A 22,319-nucleotide genomic window follows, 5' to 3' on the forward strand; every position below is an offset into this window, starting at 1 on the left:
CCTTCCTTTGCGCGGATCTGAAGTGAATGAAAATCTCAAGCTAAATAAATAAGAACTTCAAAAATTCAATCTACTTCAAATTCTTTTGAATCCATCTGTTATCTACGCTACGAGATTGAAAACCTTATGCCTCTTCTAGAACATAATAACCACGTTTCATTACCTAAGCTAGTTGTTATTTCTACCCGTAGTTTGTCCAGAATAGCTTCATAAATCAGAGCGTCCCACCAGTCGCTTTTGCGTATTGTCTCTGCTGGTCTTCAAGTGGCAAAAGGCCTTGCAATGCTACTAGTGATTGCAGTACAATCGGACAGGGTTTTAGAGACGTTTTCACAGGCTCTTTACCCACCTTTTCGGCCTATCGAGTGTTCTGTGGTTGGAAATGCACAGCCAAGTGGAATTAACTTATATGATGCATGTTTCCTCTTAAAAAAGTTCTCTTCTATTTTTTTATTTTATTGCATCCATCTTGCAACTTTCCATATGCTTAATTCAATTATTAAAAAAGATTTTTATTGTTAACAAATATTAATTAAAAAGTGAATAATTTATAATTCAAGTTGAAGAAAATAAACCTGATTTTCTATTGACAGTCTTGTACCAAAGATAAATTTGTGAGAATGCCATCAATCCACCAACCTCGAACTTGGTGTCTCGGAGTTGACAATGCTTCTTTGAAAAACCATCAATCAGGATGTACTTCTCTCTCAACATAAATAAGAAGAAATTCAGTGGAGACAGCCATGTTGATTGATAAGTATTACACAGATCTTACCTTGTTGAAAAGTGCTAGAGGTTTTTTTTTATTTTATTTTATTTGTTAATAAATTGTACCATCTTCGTCAATCACATGTAATATTTACGGTATTTCGCCAACGTGGTAAGATAAATGTTTTGAAGACGATTCAATGGTCAAATTAATTAAATTAAAGCGGAATATAATAAATTAATATAAAACAAAGCATGTTTTGTTGTTTTCCAGTTGTTTCCGCATTAAGCCGAGGCGGATTTTTTTACTTTAAAAAAAAATACTTACTAAGAGGCGAATGACACTGCGCCATCGTCGTTGGATGTAACTAAAATCGCTGGATTTACTTGCATATTATTCACCAACCTATTTCTTTTAATGTTTTTCTTATTGATTTTCCTTACTTAATCATATTTTGACATTACTCTTCTTAACAGAAACTTGCAGGTTATTATATTGTGTTCCTTCCTACAGTGCCACTAACACGGAGGAGTAACCCGAACATCCCGTAGCTGTTAGTAAAAGGATGAGTTATAATAGTGTTTTTTAATTTTTAGCAAGTTAGTCTAGATGGGTAACACAAAATTCCTGTGTAATATTTTTTTTGGAATCATAATTCTTTGTCAAAATTTTTTGTATACCTTCAGAAAGAAGAAATTAAGAACATCATCTGTTTCGATTTTCCTCTTCTTCGCATTATGATATTCAGAAAAAACTACAGAGACTATAAGGTCCAGGTACTCTCAGCTGGATAATCCATCCATCTGAAGAAAGTGTTCTGGAATCTTAAAGAATTCGGTTCAATATCAACCAGAATTTTTTTGCAGCAAATCAAGTTTTTTTTACTGTCAAAAATACGGAAACTATTTCTAGTAATTTTCATGTTACTTTTGCGATCAATCCTTAGAGAACTGTTATGCTGGACAGTTTTAATAACAAGATGTAAACCGTTGCTGTGTGACTCCATGAAGGCAGTGTGATTATCATTTTTGTAAGGCGATTCCCTTCTCTAGCTTGTAGCATTTTTTTAACCATATTTTTCCTTTAAAAAAATATGGTGCACCCCAGGTTTAAATTTTCAAGTCTTGGTAAAAATTTGCTTTTGCTTCTAATTCAAAAATTATAAACTAGCCTATAGTTATTCGGAATTAATAAAGAAGAATATTTTTCTTCCATTGAAAAAAAAAAAACGAATTATTTGAAGATTCAAGCAGCCCAAAATTTGTAAGGCAGATACTTACATAGATCAAAGTCGTAACAAAAAACTTAGTGTATTGATTTAATATAAATTGGTTTAAGGAATATAAGATACAGAGCTCTCTGAATGTATGAATAGTAAACCGAGTAGGGCATTCCATTATGATAACTATTAATCACAGTGAAGAGGCAGACACGAATTGTACATTAGAGTGCGACACTGTTTCCCTTAGATTCTGTCACGCTGTACCAGACAGTTGTGGTACTTTCCTATCAGAGGATCATCCTCCATTTAGAGATTTTCCCTATGTTGTTATTTTTGTTATAAAAGATAACAACAAACCTAATGTTTGCTAGAATTGAAGATTACTTTGTATCTTAAAGTAAAATAATAATAGTTTCAAATTTATGAAGGTGCAAATATCGATATTGAAATTGAAAAATCATAAAAAAAACATCAACCCAAAACGTTCTGCAGATTTTGCTGCAGCGACCAATAAATTTAATAGATATTCGTTAATCAAATTATAGCTGCCTCCAATTGGAAGTTGGTGACGCCCATGCTATGCCCATTTTCTATGCTGGCGAAAGTCTCTTTTCTCATTCCGTATGCGTATCTTAGTTCTTAGATCAGATGCTATTTTCATTGTCCATTAATTTAATATCCTTTTTTTTAATTTCATCCGTAATCATTAGATTATTATATGTTGCGTTATTAATAAGTTCAGCTACATTAGTTAAACAAGTAAAGTAAACTCAATGAGGAGAATGCGAATTATTCGAAAAAATAAGTGGATGATTATAAGTAGGCTAGTTATAGTCAAATCCATTATCATATATATCATTACGTCAGCGGATGCTAAAATTATTTGTCATAATTGTGTCTATTACTACTCCTCTTAAATATGGCATGAAAGCAAAAATAGGAAACTTGATGAGTGATATGTTCTCTTTAATTCTTATAAAAATACCTGCCTAATGTACTCTCTCGATTCTAAGGCTAAAAAAGCTTTTTTTAGAAACACATTTTGAAATCTTCTGAATACTGAAACAATTTTTTTGAAATTATCTACAGAAATACTACCAACAAGTGTTGCCAAATCTAAATTTATAAACTGATTGAGTAAAATTGAGTAATTCAAGTTTGAATGAAACATGTTTTATTAGAAAATCATTGCAGAGAAAGGTAGCTGTTTGAATTGATCATAGCAGATTATATTTGTTGGAATAAGGCTCGCAAAAACTAATATTCCTTTCCCAACCGATCCTATAAGAGATCCAGATATCCTACTCGCTACCTTTAGTAATTACTAATTTTATATTTTTAATTAGTTAGAGAAACGAAAGTAAACACCTAAATGCCAATTTTTACTATTGCGAGTTAGCCACCTTGTTACAATTTGTAAATAAATTCTCGTAATATTAACAAACAAAAGAACAGTAAAAAAAAAAGAAAAAAGAAAACAACCCTAAGAGTCTGGAAAGACTTGAACTGGAATCCAGCAGGAGCATTAGTATTCAACAGGAGTTGCTTTTAGTTTTTGCTGTCAACTGATAAGCGAACAACACTTCCAAAGGAAAACAGTATAAAGTTTAGTGTTCTATTCGATCTGAAATATTCATGAATACATATACATAACAAGAAAATTAATTTTAAAAAATTTACAAATTACTTAAATTAGTTAGATCTAATTTATTAGAATTATTACCGTCGTGAGACTTTGTATTATTCTTTCTCTATGCAAAACCCTAACAAAGAAAAAACTAACTGTGAGTATTTCCAGAAGTAACCTTCCGTGCTGGCTACCGTATAGTAATGTAACGTAGAACTCTAAGGCTCCTGAAGCATTCTTAACAGAGGATGGCTTCCCATGAACACCTAACCCAGGCATTTTATCCCACCTAGTTTGTAGCACACCGTTTTCTCTACTCCCTCATCGAAAAATATGGAACTCAAACTATTTTGTGATTTACAATAAGAATGAATTCATCAGGAAGAAAAGTATTACTTTGGTAAGTTACACTGTATCAGCCACTATAATTCTTTGAAATAGTTTAATTTATTTCTTTATCTTTCTTTTTATTTTAGTGCGGAGAACACATCTCTACGAAATATTAGTCCTAGTGGATGGGTTATGCTCTGATGAGAACCTTGGCTCGCTATTACAGAACACACAATACAGCCAAGAACAATGATCACTTGAGGCGGGCAATCATTTTGATTGCTGTCCTCTCATCATCTGAAACAGATCTCCATCATCATCATCATCATCTCCTTCACTTTTCCGTACCCCCTTTTTCTTTCTCTCTTTTGCTCAAAGAACGCACGCACACGTTTTATCATTTTTAATATTAAGAGATTACCAACTTTCTTTTGAAGAATTCTACCCCAACTAAGAGTTAACTTATTAACATTAAGTGAAATACCTTGTAGTATACTTAAACATTTTTAATGAACATCCATTTTCTACTAAGATCAATTTCATTTTCTAAAAAAAAAGAAAAAGAAAGAAGGACATCTCAAAAACCGAGCATTAATTACTGTAACTTGACAACCAAAAAAAAGGGTTGATTATTTTTGCAATAATTAAAACCAGAAACTCTCGATTTAGCTAATTTTTTAAAAAATACATTATTTTAATATATCTGTACAAAATAGTAATTTCTTTCAACCCATTTTATGTCATTATTTTATTTTTTCTGTACACTTTAAAAGTGATCATCAGCCCTTACATTACATGGAAAATAGACCTCAAGGTTACTCTATCTTGTTTCGCTAAATTTTAATATTTTTTTAATACTGTTTATGACATAGGAGGGCTCAGGAGGCCGCTGGTCAGTTAGTCTGCGTCTACCAGATGAGGAGGGCCGTCTGGTACCAAGCTAATAAATGATTATCCTATGTGGTGTTATGGTTGCTGTGAAAAGTGTCGCACATAAAATATATATATATATATATATATATATATATATATATATATATTGCCGATAAACGTAACTAGAAAACAAATTAGTAATTATGTCTATTGTTTTGCCAACCAATCTCCTAAAATAAAATGCGCAGTACCGATTAGATTTCAGGCAATGTATTATTTTATTTTTGACATTTATCTAATCAAAATTCATTGTATATTTTCAATGTTTTGCTGTGCGATTACAATTGTCTGAAACTTATTGCTGGGAACTACTTATATCTGTCTAAATTACAAAAGTTTACAAAAGTAATAATGAACTCCTAAAATTAAATATTTCCTCTAAATACTGGATTCAAAAACTTGGAATATTTAATTTAATGAATATGATTAGAACTGATTTTTATGTAAAAATACTTCTTTTTGTGGATCCAGAATTTTTTACAAAACAAGTAAATTATTTAATTTAAAAACTTTGAATCAAGCTTACATTTAACAGGCTCATCTTTCTCTCTACTTTGATTTCTTTACGAAACAAAAGTAAGGTAAAAACCCTTTTACTTTCTAAAAGTAAGCTCCAAAGTTCAGAGTATAGATGGTAGAACTAACGAACTTCAATACAGTTGAAACAAAAGTTAAAACTTAGCCCCGTCTAGTTAGGAGCTTTTCACTTAATTAATGGTTTACTCTGCACTAATGTTTACAAAGGAAAAATAAGTTAAAGCTTTTTTAAAACAGAAAAATAAAACATTTTGTTAGATTTAATTTGTTATAAATATGAATAAATCAGGCAATATTTACAATAATATATTTGTGAAAGGCAGCAAACAAATTCGCATTAGAAACATGTTCTGTTATATAAACAACTTAGCAAGCAGTTGATGTGTCTTAACCAGAATCTCCATTGCAGGGAAAGATAGAAATTCAGGTAGCTAAGTGAATGACACTATTATGACGTAAACTTAGACGTAGATTGCAATGGAAATAGATATAGGGAAAAAAAATTATGACTAAACATTATATTGGAAATGAGGTTAGGTGCGTAATGCTGGGCAAAATCAACCGCATATTGAGAACAGATCGTTAGAGAGCTTTGAACTAGTGCATACTCAAAAATGCTCAGAGTGCCAGCAAGGCAACCAGTCTAAAGCTGACCGACAAATTTAGTGTTCCAGGCTTTCCGTCTTACTAATTGGTACAATGTCCTCCACGATAGTACCACGCTAGTATTCTGAACAGAGAAAAAAAGTAGAGGGAAAATGGCGGTTCTGGCACATAGGTGCCCCATAATTTAGGAATTGTGCCAGATCCAAACACCTCCAAATCTGACCGGGTAATCATCGAGTTCAACGAAGCTGTAAGCCATACCCATCAGCACCATTCTATCCCCACCTATCATCGAATTTGACGAGGCTGAATTTCGCACCATCACAAAAAAAAGAGGAATCGTTTTAAAAGATCTAAAGATTTAAATCGGTATAGATATACTCAGATCTCAGAACTGTTAAATAATAATTTTGTTCAGAATAATGTTTGAAATAAATAGGTTTATGACAGAGAAGTTTAAAATAAACAACAGACTAAAGGGTTTTTTTTAAGCGTATGCTTATTTTTTTCAAAAAATGAGTTTAAAAAAGCACTCACACAAAATAAATAGGGTGAAGCGACCGGTAATTTGGAGCTTAAGAAAAAATCCGAGTTTCGTTTAGAATATCTTCCGTTATTTTGGCTCCAGGTGTTGGTTGGTACAATTGTGCTACTCCATTAGATTGTATTATGTATTCAGTAAATTCGATTTTTATGTCAACCAAAAATTATTACTTTTTTTAAGGTATTTCAATGGCCCGGTGATTGACATACCGAATTTTCGGTGGTACCAGTGTTTGACATGGGGAGGGACCAGTGATTGACAACAAGTATATTTCTGAAACGACCTAAAAAATTCAAAATACCTAAATCACTGTTCCACTTAGATTTTTAACAAAAAAAAAATCAGTCTTATTCATAATTAATAACAATCGGTTTTTAAATTGGCCTACCTAAATGATGTAATATTTCTCAACATTACGCTTTTTCATGCAGTTATTGACGATAAACCCTTATACAACTATCTTACCGGAGAGTTTTAATTTCGTTCAAACCTTCTAGGGCATCTGCGTCATTCAATTATCGAGAAACTTCATTATACAAAACGTTAAAACTAGTATTGGTTACTTTCGCTCAAGAAATAGTTCGCTTATCCTTCTTGCAATGATAGGATGACGGTTCCGGAATGCTTTCAACCAAGATTTTCCTGGTAGGTTATTGTTGAAAGGGTTCGGTATGTCTAGTTTATTAATAAGCTGCCACACAATCATCAGTAGATGGCTTTTAGTGATGGGAAACCCAGCTCTGGCAACGGACGTGATCCACAAAACTAAAAAAAAATCCTCTACCACAGAGGAGAGTACTGTACTTGGCTCCATTCGTCCGCAGACTGTAGATTTACCTTTCACTTTGTACAGTAGGGTAACTCGAGCGACTGGGTGCTTTTTAGCAGCTTTACTAATTGATGTTCCTTGACCTACAACAACCTCCCGCAGTTAACAACACATTATTGGCATGAAATTTTGTTCACTTATATACTACACTTTACTGAGTTATAAGTTATATGCTGTAGTTTCCTTGGGTACAGATCCATTAGTTGAGAAGATATCGAGAGTTGAAATTTTGTAGGGTCATGGTTTTGCAGTGAAATGGGGCCCTTATAACTCCCACAGTAAACCACAGATTATTCGTATGAAATTTTGTGCTCTTACACACTCTACTTTACTGAGTAGTATGCTACAGTTTTCTTAAGAACAGAACCATTAGTTGAGAAGATATTGAGAGTTGAATTTTTATTGGGTGATAGTATTGCTGTGAAATGGGGCCCACCGTAAACAACAGATTATTCGTATGAAATTTTGTGCTCTTACACACTATTTTACTGAGTATTATGCTATAGTTTTTTTTAAATAGAGAACCATTAGTTCAGAAGATATTGAGAGTTGAAATTTTTTTGGGTCATGGTTTGGCTATGAAAGAGGGCCCTTTATAACTCCCACAGTAAACAACAGATTATTCGTATGAACTTTTGTGCTCTTACGCACTCTATTTTACTGAGTAGTATGTATTTCAACTCACAATATCTTCTGAACTAATGGTTCAGTAATCAAGAAAACTATACCATACTACTCAGTAAAATAGAGTGCGTAAGAGCACAAAAGTTCATACGAATAATCTGTTGTTTACTGTGGGAGTAATAAGGGCCCCATTTCACAGCAAAACCATGACCCAAAGAAATTTCAACTCTCAATATCTTCTGAACTAATGGTTCTGTACTCAATAAAACTATAGCATACTACTCAGTGAAATAGAGTATGTAAGAGCACAAAATTTCATGCGAATAATCTGTTGTTTACTGTGGGAATTATAAGGGCCCCATTTCACTGCAAAACAAAGACCCAAAAAAATTTCAACTCTCAATATCTTCTGAACTAATGGTTCTGTACTCAATAAAACTATAGCATACTACTCAGTAAAATAGAGTGTGTAAGAGCACAAAATTTCATGCGAATAATCTGTTGTTTACTGTGGGAATTATAAGGGCCCCATTTCACAGCAATGCCATGACCCAAAAAAATTTCCTATAGTATATCGAGTAAGAATTATATGGTTCCAGTTGGGTTTAATTACTAATAGTGTTTATTATTCTATCAAGAGGTGGAAGTTCGAAGCGTGCTGTGAAATATGGAAAAGTTTGTGATGTCTGGTTAAGTGTGACGGGAAAATCAATTAATTTTATTGAGAAACCATGGGAATTGTCGATAAAACAAGTGAGCAAGTTTTAAGGCAGTCGTTATATCAGAGTAAAGCCTGCCTCCAAAGGAGATAAGTCCTAGGTTATTGAGAGGCCAAGTATAAACTGATAATTCAGAAGAATTTTTTTTTTCATTTTTCGAGTAGAAGTGTAGAAAATTATTCATGCCATGACTTGAGAGAAATATTGTTTTAATAAACTGAGTATATAAGCAGACAGGAAAAAAGACAATGACACGCCAATTTTACATATAACCATGCAAAAAGTATTACAATTGTCACTAGCGTTAGCCCTAAAGTCATTTGAAGATGACCTAGTCCCTAGGTCGAAAGCATGGCAAAAATAAAAAATAATTACTGAAATTGGCGAATTCTTTCTCCCTTCTGAATGATATAATCTGAAGGCAGAACTGTACAAATGGTTTCTGTTTAGGAATAAGCTATTTAATCTGACATAGGTCTGACATAGAATCTATGCATCCATGTCTATAACTTAAGTAGTTTTTATGTGTTTTGACATTCCTGGAATTTATAATTTATCGGCAAAGAGGAAATGGAATAGAGAATGTATGAAAATAGTGGTGTATCATTATTGAAAATATTGAATAAAAGTGGAGAAAGATGCGCACTTTGAAGACGGGTTTAAGTCGAACTACCGTTTAAATGTTCTAGACGAAGGCGACTATTACTTTACTATAAATTCCTTTTATTAACCATTCAATAAAATCCAAGGCCTGGACTGGGAATCAGTAGAACCTAAGTAGCTAATCAATAACTCTATCGAATATTACCTAAGTTATCATTTAGAAGTTCTGTTCTATACCATCTGCGGAGGTAACTCACAAAATCGTTGTCATTTATAAAGTTTGGTTGGTGGCAATTGTTCTGTTCGTGACGAAATTTTTGTGGAGATTCGGCGGGCATTCATGTAATGGAACATTTTAGACTTATTATTCACTTCCATTGAAGCAGTTTCCTCTTTTGAAAAAATGGATTATTATGAGGGTTATGGCGTCGCATTTATGGTGGAGAAAGTTGAGAATACGTACAAAGAGTGAAATAGTTTAATAGTTTTATTAGCATGTAGCATAGCATTTTCCGATCTCTCAATGTTGAAACAAATGTTTAGAGGTTTAAAACATTGTGCAGATTCATTATGCCTAAATAAAATTTACATTGGTTAAGATCCCAATATAATAAATAAATAAAAAAAATTCTTTATTGCCGGAGTTGTACGTAAGAAACTCTCCAATTGAAAGGCCTTTTATAGCAGCTCGTTTTTTTCAGGGGACAAGAGTCTTCTTTTGAAGGAAATAAATATAAAGAAGTTTCTTTGAATGGAATCAGATGGTCCAGCCGTTTCAAGTAGTATAACGAACGGGCCAATTACGACCCTACAGCAGAGGCTAAAGGAAAGAACTTATGGTTAAAATTCCTTCTACTTCTGTCACCAATCTATCTCACAAACTTTCATCCAATCTCTCTCCCTAATTATCAAGGCAAATAAGTCTCGCCAGACTTTAAACTTTCAACAGTTCACTGCGTTTTAAATATCCTTCTTAATGAATAAAGTTAGTGAATCACTTTCGCCTAAATAAAAGTAGAGAAGAAGTTGAGAAGCGCTTGTAAATCATTGGCCTAAAGAAAACTCTTTTGTTTATATGCTGGGAAGAAACCATAGAGAAGGGGATCTATTGACAAGATAGGAATAACTAATATGTACAGCTAGACAAGCGAGAAATTCAAATACTTGCTACAATTTCAACCCGAACTTAGGACCTATTGAAGGCCAACTACAGATTTTCGTTAATGCTAAAATTGCAATTAAAAATAATAATAATAATTTAATAACATTTCATCATTGCATATACAGACGGTCAGAAAGGTGGAAGTTAAAAATTCATTTCTCACCCATTTTCATAAAAATTCGGGAGGAAACAATTTTCTTATGTATTTCACATGTGACCTAAGGAAAGTTAAACCAGCATCAATCAAAGAAAAGGATCTACAAAAAGTAAAAATGGAAAAGAAAATTTTATGTGATGGACAGCGGCAGGTGACATCTGCAATCTTTTAAGTCAAATATGAAATATGAAGGAAAAAGCAACTGATGGCGCACTATTTTTAAAGCAAATTGACATTTGCCTGCCATCTAGCGAGCAGCTTGCAAACTACTCAGCTAAGCCTTCTAGCAAAGCGGCCGTTAGTTATCACGGTGCTCGCTAGGTAGCAGGTGTATACTAATTTGTAATTGAAATAGAGATTTCTTAAAGAGGAAATATTCCACAAAAAAAGTTCAATCAATAGCACTGTTATCAAAAGTAATATTGAATAGTAAAAGAAATGAAACAAAGAAGAGCATTTAATTTTTTGTACTCAAACACGTGCCACTGGACAATAAATAATACATGCTAATAAAAGAATAGTTCAATAGAAGACATAAAGTAAACATTAAATGAAATAATACTTATTTAAAGAAAAAAAAATAAAAAAGTAAATAAGGTTACAAAAAAAATATTAAAGCTCATTTCATAAGTGCCTCACAATACCTTCAATGAAATGGTTCAATAAATTCAAAACCAAAACATTTTTCCTGCTCCCTGTGCTTTCCGGGTCCTGTTAGAATCTGTCAGCCCGAACGAGATCTGCACTTGCTATCAAATATCAGTTCATTTGTGTAATTCCGTTTTCATCATTTAGGACAGATTCGGAGCATTCCAATTTTAGTAGCTTTTTTGTCTAGAAAATCAGTACTCTTACCTCCCTCTGATTCCTCAAAAGACTTGGTGTACTTGAAATCGATAATTGCAACAATGACATTAAAAAGATAATAAATATAGATTGCTGCAGGTAAAGTTATTCTGCATCATTAATTTTTTTTTTTACTTGTTATTGCCTGTCACAGGATCTTCATCATCTTTCCATTGCTTCTTTGCATGTTTTGGTATCAAAATCCAGGTCCACATAGGTCCGTTTCAGGAGCGGCAGACTATAATTTCTCTCATGAAAAAGCTCCTGATTCGAAATGGTTGTCTGTTAAAGAAGTAGCTTTAGGCTAGTTGTAAACTGACAGGAGATTATCAAAATTGTTATGTGTCCCCTCAATAATACCCAGGTTGGAAAAGATATCCTTAATTTTGGTGTGAATCTTATTACTTACATTTTCTTACCTTTCCGAACAACATAGGTAACGCCTTTTTTTGTAGTTTAAAAATATTTTACCGTCGGAGACGGTTGGTTTTCATTATTTTACGATAATGATGGAAGTTTTTGAGAGTTCTAGTGCCATTCGAAGAGCAACACATACTTATCTATCAATCATTTCCACAGCATTTTGATGAATTTGAAGTTTTAATTATGTTGCTCGAATTAAAGTCTATTGTATGGAATTTAGAGCAAAATAAAAAAGATGTTCCAGCGAAACTACAAAGAAGATGTTAAAGGTGGTTAGTAATGAGGCTTATTTTAATAATTTATGTTGAACTATTTAAAAACCAACCTGGGAAAACTATCTTAGTCGGTTGTTTTATTTAGTGAAATATACATCAAGATAATTTACACAGAGCAAATTGTTGATGTACCTTATATGGACCATCATATTTAAAAGATTCTTGAATAATCATAATAAATATACATTATAAATTGATTTTCAAAAAATCTGTTGTCTTGGAGTTAATAATTTTAAATCAAGTAAAATCTGTTTGCAAATGTTTTACATTTAATGTAAAACAAATTAACAAATTTAACAAATTTTATTTGGTAATGAATTAATTTATTAAATTAATGTTTGGATTATTCTGCGAGCCTAGGGTTATGTCTTGGCGTTTATGAAGTATGACTTACAAAAAAATTTAGAAATAAAAAAAGTGTCTTCAACTTACATTTTTTCAAAGCTTATTAGAATTGGTGAATTGATTTTTTCTGATTTTCTTTTCTTTTCAGCTTTATATTGCACTTTGCATAATACATACATAATAGCTTAGCATCATTTAAAGTTTGAAGAGGTTTGAATGTGGTGCTCACTAAAAGTTACTTGCTCGTTCTAACGCTAGATAGCTCTGGGTTCATCTTAATGTTTTGATTGGAGTAATGTCATACCCATAGTATACTGTGTTGTGGCCGGTTTCTGGCACACTTGTCAGGAAACTCGATACCAGTCAGGGCTGTGATGCTATTTTAGTTGTGTGAAGTTGTCCCGTTTTATATTTAGCCATGGCTGATCTCATTCCCCAGCCGATTTGGAACTGGGTGTCGAAAGCATGGAGGAGTATGGAAGACTTGGCGGATAAGATAGACGATCTCATCTGTACATTCGAAGGGGGTGGTGATACAACAATGGATACTGTTGCGATGTACATGTTCGGTTGGATGTTATTCGGTCTTGTTGTTTTAGGTGTTGGACGTTTTGTGTACGGTAAATTTATAAGGACTAGACTCACTTCAGAAAAAAGTGAATCTACAGAACAACCGTCACCCACGACGGTTACCCCAAAGACTGATATTGTGGAAGTTGCTAAACCAGTGAAACCAGTGGTTGCTGAAATAGTGAAGCCTGTTTCTTCAGGGCCTGGTAAATATGTTCCGCCTACTCCTCCAATTCGAAAACGATTGGGCTCAAAGACTGGACGACCTACAGGACTTGTTAAATCGAAATCAAGTTCTGTTATACATCCTCCACCTACAGCTACAGGTCCTGAAAGTGAGAGTGTTAAGTGGGTGAATGATTTCTTTTCATGGTTATATTCTGACATAGTTGTAGTGAACGAACTTCTGAATACCTGGATTCAATCGTTGAACGATTTCACGAAAAAATCAGTGGCTGAGGTAAGTTTTTTCATTTCTGTAATGAAACAAGCATATTAGTGTTAATAAGCCCATAAAACACCGTGCAGAAGTAATGCTTTCATTATCCGCTCATAATACCCGAAATGGACTTAGCAGGATGTATTCATCTCAGGAATTGGTGCAATCTCTGACCGACCACTCACACTTTTTCCTATTAATGAAATGAAGTATTTTTATAATTATTTTAATATTAACCGTCAAGCAGTTCGTGTTTATATAAAACCACTTTTGAGATTGCCTGAGAATGTTACATGACTTTTTAAGCTTACTCATCTTACAAAATGCATTGCTGATTTGCATTCACTCTCTTAATTGAATTAATGAAGTGAAATGATGTTTTGCCATTCACTATTGTCTGCCCCTTTTAAAAATTCTTAATCCTTAACTTCAGAATAATGAATAATGTCAGAATAATGAATTTGAGAAAATGGGATTGATTAATAAATCAAGAATACATCAGTAATATAGCTTAGTCAATTATAAATTTCCTAACAAATTAAAGAACTTTAGCAATGGAAGATTGTACTTTTATTTTTTTGCTTCCATCCTCTTGAATGTAGGTTTACTTCCCAAGCTTTTTCTAGAACTAAAATTTCAGTTTCTTAAAAGCTAATAAAAGTCTATAATCAGTTTAATGTAGTGATAGGTGGAGTAACTTGTATTGTGTTCTTAAGTAAATTGAAACGTGAACGAACCAGTAACACAACTTAAAAGTTTAGTAAATTTATTAATGGCAAAGCTAAGAAAATAGATTTATCCTCACTTTCTTATAGTATTATAAGTATACTTCACTCCAAAGAAATGTCCTTGGCCTGGAAAGTGAGGTCTACACAGTTTATTGTCTTTCCTTGGTGTAACATAGTTGATAAATAATATGAAATTGATGCTATTAAAAGTAATGTTTTTGAATTTTATTTTTAATTAAAATCATTTCACTTGCAAGTAAGAAGAAATACCAAACTGTTACTCCTTCTTTATACAAACTGTCATTAGTATTTTATTTTTATTCCTGATCACAAAGAAGAAATCAGTCCTTCATTTCTTTTAAATGTGTTGATGTAGCTTATCAGGTCTTAAGGTTTTCATTTAAAAACGCCATTAGCAAAAGAAATAAGCATTGACAGATTGATATGAATTTGCCAATTCATTATTATTGGTGAGATTTTTTTAATGGCCTTCTAAGTTCTCGATTAGTGTTGTGACGGTCATCCTGGAGAGTAGAATTTTTGTTTAAGATGAATATTTGTAATTGACAGTTTTTTAAGTATTGGGTTTGCATGCTCAAATTATCACTATTAAAATAGATCAATTAACCAGATCTTTAAAATAGTCAAATATATTCAAAATAATAATACTGAAATTGATTTTCATAATTAAACAAATTAAAGCTTGGAGTCAATTTTAAGTTTTAATTAGGTAAATGTAGCTAATGTAAAAGGATAGATAATTAGAAAATATTAAATACAATCCGTGTTTAAATGGACATGGGACTTTTTAATTTCATAGAACAATATCCAATAAAGTAAATACAATCAACTAAAGTTTTAGTAAAATCTCTGTCATTCATAGTAACTTTTCTAGGTTTCAGGGGATTTGGTTGTGCAGCACTCTCTCCACATGTTCAGTAATTTTTGGTTTATCTGTGTAGTATAAAATTCTAAAGTTACTAAGGTTTGTGATTAGATTTTTATTCCAGGACAGTTGTTGTTTTCCTTTGAGCTAGCTAGGTATGGGCTCAGAATAGCTTTGGACTATATAGAGATTCACTCCGCACTGATGAACAAGCTTGCAAAGTTTGTAAAATCAGATGTCATATAAGCAGAAACGTTTAACTAAAAACGGTTTCAAGGACTTGCACTAGGAATACCTATTTGGGGTTTCAGAAGACAAGTTTGGGCGACAACCCAAGTATACCCTAAGTAGTAGTGTAGCCCCTAAGTATACTGTTAACTGACCTGTCAAGGCCAGGATTTGGGTTGTAGATTTTCCCTTCTTTGCGCACAACGCAGTGTAGCCAAATGGATGCGGATCACTTTAGTGTAAACGCGACGGTGTTTCAAGACGTGAGAATGGTCAGCATGAGTCATTATTTCAGACTTTTAGACTGGGTTGCGAAACGTCGAATCGACAATAATTTGAACTATAGTTAAAAAAAAAAAAAAGATTTTGGAGAATATTAAAAATAGCTGTTAATATATTATTTAGAAGAAAATAAGAACAATTATTAGAAGCATTTTAACCCATTATCCTACCGACCTAGCGTCCACCGAATACAAAAATTAAAATATAAAATTGGTATTGGTACTTATTTGAAGTATACTGATGCAGGTTATCCTTCCTTATTCCTGCTTGATTTTGAAAATTTTAAAACCTTGGATCAGGATGGCTTTTTTTGCTGGAATTGGATATCCTTAATTTAATCGTTTTAAAAGGGATTACATTATTTTTCAATATCGAAGATAAAAGATTCCCATATTTTTATTTCCTTTTATAGCTTTTTGGAAGAAGTATGTCCATTTTTATATATGTATACATTTACGATATATATCGTATGTATGAATATACATATAAAACTTTTTTATACATATGCATTTTTCGCGGACTAATGATCCTCATCCAACGTCGTTTATTTCGTATATTAGGTAAAAATACATTACACTGAAGGTGTTCTTTTAAAAAAATACTACTAGAAATGGGCCCTGCTAATTATTATTAATATTTAAGGAACAATTAGATCAGTTTTTGAGTGTTGGTCAATGAAAAAAAAATAACAATATTTCGACTTATATTTAAGACCTTAAAAAACAAGTTTTAGGTGTATGAGGATTAAAAGAAGAAAAAGTGGACTAACCCGGGATCTTCGTGTGGGAATGTAAGCTTCAGGGTTTAACCTAACCACTGAACAAAACCCTTCCCTCAATTATTATTTTGTGTCCTTAAGTTTTTTAATAACAGTAGGTATATGTTTATGCTTTATATAACCTTAATTCTGCAAGAAAACATAAGGTTGAAGTTTCGGCTAACATCGATGTTGGTACCATCGTTGATGGAATATCGATGTTCATTTGTTCAAAAAGAATAATAGATGGGATTTTTTTTTGTAATGCAAATTTTATTTTGTCTAGTTAATAAATAATAAATTAAATTTATAGCGAAATTAAACATAATTTATTTATCAAGAATTAAGTAAATATTGTTCAAGATTGTGCAGCCCCCCCCCCCCCAATTTTTATCGCCATATTTTAGAGCCCAGAAAGAACACTTATCGAGCACTGATCCCATCAAAATCATAACTCTCGGTAGTTATTTTGGTTTCTGCTTGAAAATATAGCCGATGATGCTGAGGTTGTCACAATTGATTGAAACATTTTTACAGTTTTTCAGTTTATGAGTAGCCACAGAAAGACCAAGAGGTTGTTTGCTTAGTGGTGATAAAATCGTTGTTGATCCTCCAAAACAACGTTTTCATTGTTTATGGTTAGGTGCATTTTTATGGAGATCTGTCGCATGTTTTTTATTTTCTTGAAACTACTAGAAAGAAGAGAAAGTATAATGCGGTCGAATTTTATTTTACATTTCTTCTACTTGCGATCCTTTATTCCACAAGTTAGATTCAACCAGCTGAATTTGGCAAGTTATTCCTCATCGTAATCGTAAAACCTCTTTCATTGGTTAGTAAGCTTAAGTTTTTAGTTTTTAGAGCATTAGTTTGAATTTTGGAATCAAACATGTGGTCTGTTAAGTGAGCATTCCAAAAGTTGGAGTATATGATTTCGTGTTTTATTGTACGAATTGTTTCGTATAAGTTTTATGAACAGATTAATTGTTGATTCATACTAATTGATTTTTCCAAACGCAGTTATAGTATTTTTGAATATCTTTCTTCATTTTCTTGGTAAACAAGTAAATACTCATTGAAAATTCTGGTTTCCGCTGTAATAGCCAAAAAAGGTTCGTTCATTTCAAAAAATTAAATAAGCAGATGAAACTGAACAGTTTTAACTCGATAAAAACGGATTTTTTATTGGTTTAATGAGGTAAAAACAGGCCATTAGGATCTGCGATTTAATCAACAGTCATTATTTCATTTATGTAAATTACAATTGTTTTTAAGCTACTCTTTTAACATTTGTAAAACAATATTTCCCTTCAGTCGAGGTTAGAAAGCAACATTAGTTTTTACAAAACAATCAAATAAAGTTAAATTTCGATAATACGTTCCGGATGTTATTAGAAAGAGAGAAAAACTCAACTGTACACTCATAGTACTTACTGTATTATTAATTTGGTACTGTCAGTATTTTAATTAAATACGAAAGCTTCTATAGTGTTCGACATAAAGGGCAGTAATTCAGATAGTGTGCTCTTACTACAGTGATAACTATCACTGATTCAGTGAGCTGTATGGAATCCGTTGTTGGGGAAGAATTTAAGAGCTGGGAATCGAACCTAGGACTTCCAGTATGCTAGTGCAGTACTATTAAGAAGGCGCTCATTCATGTCGAAACTTTCTCATGATGAGCTCATGTGGCAGTAAGAGAAAGTGTAGTTAGTGTTCACACCAAATTATTTCTCTCTTGCCAGAATAATTAATTTATTAAATTTGTACCAATTTACCCAGATACAGAATTACAAGTATTTTTCTTGTTATCGCTCTATAAATGTTTAATAAATTATTTTTGTATTTATGTATTTTTATATTTTTCTTCATTTTATTAAATGAATTCCTCTCCCTACATAAATGCATTTTATCTGTCATATGTCAGATTTTCTGCTTCTTACATTTTTTTTAAAGTGCTTACTGTAATGATACTTATTTGATGCTTATTTCAGCATGGAGTTGGTGTTGAATTCGTTCGAGTACTACCAGAAACACCTCCTCCGAGTATCAGCAATGTTTTTTGCGAATGTGCATCGAATGATGATGTGGTAAGAAATTTTATTTCTTTATTTAATTAATAATTACATGTTTATACATGTATTCTTAAAATCACTACTGCGTTATAACAACTAGTAAATCTAGGTTAGAAAGCATTTTTCAACTTAGAAGTATCTATTCTTAAATGTTTTGTCACCAACATAACAATTCAATTCAGAAACGTTGGTCTTTGTCTGATATATTTGTTGATCGAAAAATAACTTACTTTTTTTTCTTTAAATTTTCACTACTAAATTTCAAAAACCTACGATTCAGACATTTTGTCTTTAGAAAAAGAATTAATCACCAAGCAAAAGTAATAACTCTTCTAACTGACATCACGATTTTCTAAAATTAACAAAAATATATAGTCATGGTGATTGCATTAAAATTGAAAACAGGACAAGGTTAATATGTTCACTACAGATTGCTATAGTAAAGAAATATTTAAAATCGAATTAGATTGGGTGTAATTATTTCTGATTTCAAATGTAATTAAATTATGTAAGAAGAGTTAATGATGTAAACAGACCAGATTACGTATTAACATGAAAGTAAAAAGCCTTTTTTAAAAATTTAATTCCAAGCAAAATTTTAAAGTAAAGTAAAGTAATCGCCTATTTTTTCAGGCGTGGCTTAACGTCCAACTACCATTTACTAGGTGTCGCGGACGGAGGCGAATAGCAAACGTACTTTACTATTTTTCATTTAACCATTAAATAAAATCCAAGGCCAAAACCGGGAATCGAACCCAGTACCACAATGCATATTAGCTTTGCAGGTCTCGCCTCTTAACCCGCTCGGCTACCGAGGGGCCTAGCAGAATTCTAATAAAATTGTTAATTACATTTAATTTTTATGCGTTAACTGATCTAGAAAGTAAAGCGCTTTCATGATATAGTCCTAATAATGTGGAAGCCAAGTAAATAAAAAATAAGATTACTCTTTAATTTCCAGTCTATTCTTAGAAGATACATTTAATTTAGAATGTTTATAAAAATAAAATTAAAATACATAATTAATAATATAATTAAAACATCCTAAAAATAGTTTGTGTGCTGCGAAATAAATGTTGAAACATAATTCGGTTAGGCCATTTAAATTAAAACTGTCCGGCAGGACAGTTGTATAAGGGTTGACCATCAAAAACTGCACGAAAAAGTGTAACGTTGAAAAACACCCAACTTTGACAATTTTTTTCTATTTAAAACTGTCCGGTAGGACAGTTGTATAAGGGTTGACCATCAAAAACTGCACGAAAAAGCGTAACGTTGAAAAACACCCAACTTTGACAATTTTTTTCTATTTAAAACTGTCCGGCAGGACAGTTGTATAAGGGTTGACCATCAAAAACTGCACGAAAAAGCGTAACGTTGAAAAACACCCAACTTTGACAATTTTTTTCTATTTAAAACTGTCCGGCAGGACAGTTGTATAAGGGTTGACCATCAAAAACTGCACGAAAAAGCGTAACGTTGAAAAACACCCAACTTTGACAATTTTTTTCTATTTAAAACTGTCCGGCAGGACAGTTGTATAAGGGTTGACCATCAAAAACTGCACGAAAAAGCGTAACGTTGAAAAACACCCAACTTTGACAATTTTTTTCTATTTAAAACTGTCCGGTAGGACAGTTGTATAAGGGTTGACCATCAAAAACTGCACGAAAAAGCGTAACGTTGAAAAACACCCAACTTTGACAATTTTTTTCTATTTAAAACTGTCCGGCAGGACAGTTGTATAAGGGTTGACCATCAAAAACTGCACGAAAAAGCGTAACGTTGAAAAACACCCAACTTTGACAATTTTTTTCTATTTAAAACTGTCCGGCAGGACAGTTGTATAAGGGTTGACCATCAAAAACTGCACGAAAAAGCGTAACGTTGAAAAACACCCAACTTTGACAATTTTTTTCTATTTAAAACTGTCCGGCAGGACAGTTGTATAAGGGTTGACCATCAAAAACTGCACGAAAAAGCGTAACGTTGAAAAACACCCAACTTTGACAATTTTTTTCTATTTAAAACTGTCCGGTAGGACAGTTGTATAAGGGTTGACCATCAAAAACTGCACGAAAAAGCGTAACGTTGAAAAACACCCAACTTTGACAATTTTTTTCTATTTAAAACTGTCCGGCAGGACAGTTGTATAAGGGTTGACCATCAAAAACTGCACGAAAAAGCGTAACGTTGAAAAACACCCAACTTTGACAATTTTTTTCTATTTAAAACTGTCCGGCAGGACAGTTGTATAAGGGTTGACCATCAAAAACTGCACGAAAAAGCGTAACGTTGAAAAACACCCAACTTTGACAATTTTTTTCTATTTAAAACTGTCCGGTAGGACAGTTGTATAAGGGTTGACCATCAAAAACTGCACGAAAAAGCGTAACGTTGAAAAACACCCAACTTTGACAATTTTTTTCTATTTAAAACTGTCCGGCAGGACAGTTGTATAAGGGTTGACCATCAAAAACTGCACGAAAAAGCGTAACGTTGAAAAACACCCAACTTTGACAATTTTTTTCTATTTAAAACTGTCCGGTAGGACAGTTGTATAAGGGTTGACCATCAAAAACTGCACGAAAAAGCGTAACGTTGAAAAACACCCAACTTTGACAATTTTTTTCTATTTAAAACTGTCCGGCAGGACAGTTGTATAAGGGTTGACCATCAAAAACTGCACGAAAAAGCGTAACGTTGAAAAACACCCAACTTTGACAATTTTTTTCTATTTAAAACTGTCCGGCAGGACAGTTGTATAAGGGTTGACCATCAAAAACTGCACGAAAAAGCGTAACGTTGAAAAACACCCAACTTTGACAATTTTTTTCTATTTAAAACTGTCCGGTAGGACAGTTGTATAAGGGTTGACCATCAAAAACTGCACGAAAAAGCGTAACGTTGAAAAACACCCAACTTTGACAATTTTTTTCTATTTAAAACTGTCCGGCAGGACAGTTGTATAAGGGTTGACCATCAAAAACTGCACGAAAAAGCGTAACGTTGAAAAACACCCAACTTTGACAATTTTTTTCTATTTAAAACTGTCCGGCAGGACAGTTGTATAAGGGTTGACCATCAAAAACTGCACGAAAAAGCGTAACGTTGAAAAACACCCAACTTTGACAATTTTTTTCTATTTAAAACTGTCCGGCAGGACAGTTGTATAAGGGTTGACCATCAAAAACTGCACGAAAAAGCGTAACGTTGAAAAACACCCAACTTTGACAATTTTTTTCTATTTAAAACTGTCCGGTAGGACAGTTGTATAAGGGTTGACCATCAAAAACTGCACGAAAAAGCGTAACGTTGAAAAACACCCAACTTTGACAATTTTTTTCTATTTAAAACTGTCCGGCAGGACAGTTGTATAAGGGTTGACCATCAAAAACTGCACGAAAAAGTGTAACGTTGAAAAACACCCAACTTTGACAATTTTTTTCTATTTAAAACTGTCCGGTAGGACAGTTGTATAAGGGTTGACCATCAAAAACTGCACGAAAAAGCGTAACGTTGAAAAACACCCAACTTTGACAATTTTTTTCTATTTTTCTATAAAAGATAAAATTCCCAAATTTTCTTTAAATCTTACTCCAAACCCTCCTTCATAACTGTAATTTTTTTGCAACCACCCAGATCTAATAGGTTTCGAGAAAAAAGTTGCCGAAAATGAGCAAAAACCGCTTTTTCAAAAAATGTTCTTGTTCTTGTTCTTCTTCTTCTTGTTCTTGTTGTTCTTGTTGTTACCTTTTTTGTAAACAACGTAGCGCCTAAACGCGTGAACCGATTTTCATGAATGAGGTGTCATTCGATTCGGAATTTTATGTAGATGTGCCTTTTGGGGGTCTCGACCCTGT

At 32.8% G+C, this 22,319-nt stretch overlaps 1 protein-coding gene and 1 long non-coding RNA gene across 12 annotated transcripts in view; one reads left to right on the forward strand and one right to left on the reverse strand.

Annotated features, from left to right (window-relative positions):
- Positions 1-2,560: 2,560 nt before the first annotated feature.
- LOC141456372 (uncharacterized) lies at positions 2,561-12,589 on the reverse strand. Of its 2 annotated transcripts, XR_012459742.1 has the most exons (4): positions 12,197-12,589; positions 11,247-12,120; positions 3,414-3,555; positions 2,561-2,990 (listed from the first exon to the last, which is right to left on the reverse strand). It is a non-coding gene; the product is annotated as an uncharacterized lncRNA (long non-coding RNA). The 2 variants fall into 2 exon arrangements; XR_012459743.1 differs by lacking the exon at positions 11,247-12,120 and having other exon boundaries at positions 2,562-2,990.
- A 132-nt stretch (positions 12,590-12,721) lies between these two features.
- The window catches only part of LOC141456370 (phospholipid transfer protein C2CD2L), a 56,226-nt gene continuing 46,628 nt past the window's right edge, over positions 12,722-22,319 (forward strand). For 2 of the 10 annotated variants that reach the window (XR_012459740.1, XM_074132301.1), the window contains exons 1-2: positions 12,722-13,521; positions 18,376-18,471. Coding sequence is in view for 9 of the 10 variants with exons in the window: in XM_074132301.1 (XP_073988402.1) it covers positions 12,910-13,521; positions 18,376-18,471 (708 nt within the window). In the remaining variant the exon portion in view is untranslated. The remainder of the gene's footprint in view (positions 13,522-18,375; positions 18,472-22,319) is intronic. The other 8 variants (XM_074132292.1, XM_074132297.1, XM_074132299.1 and 5 more) reach the window with 6 other exon arrangements.

This window comes from Rhodnius prolixus, unplaced genomic scaffold, assembly GCF_049639745.1.
Source record: "Rhodnius prolixus isolate KJV_2025 unplaced genomic scaffold, Rpr scaffold_4, whole genome shotgun sequence".
Classification (NCBI taxonomy): Eukaryota; Metazoa; Arthropoda; class Insecta; order Hemiptera; family Reduviidae; genus Rhodnius; species Rhodnius prolixus.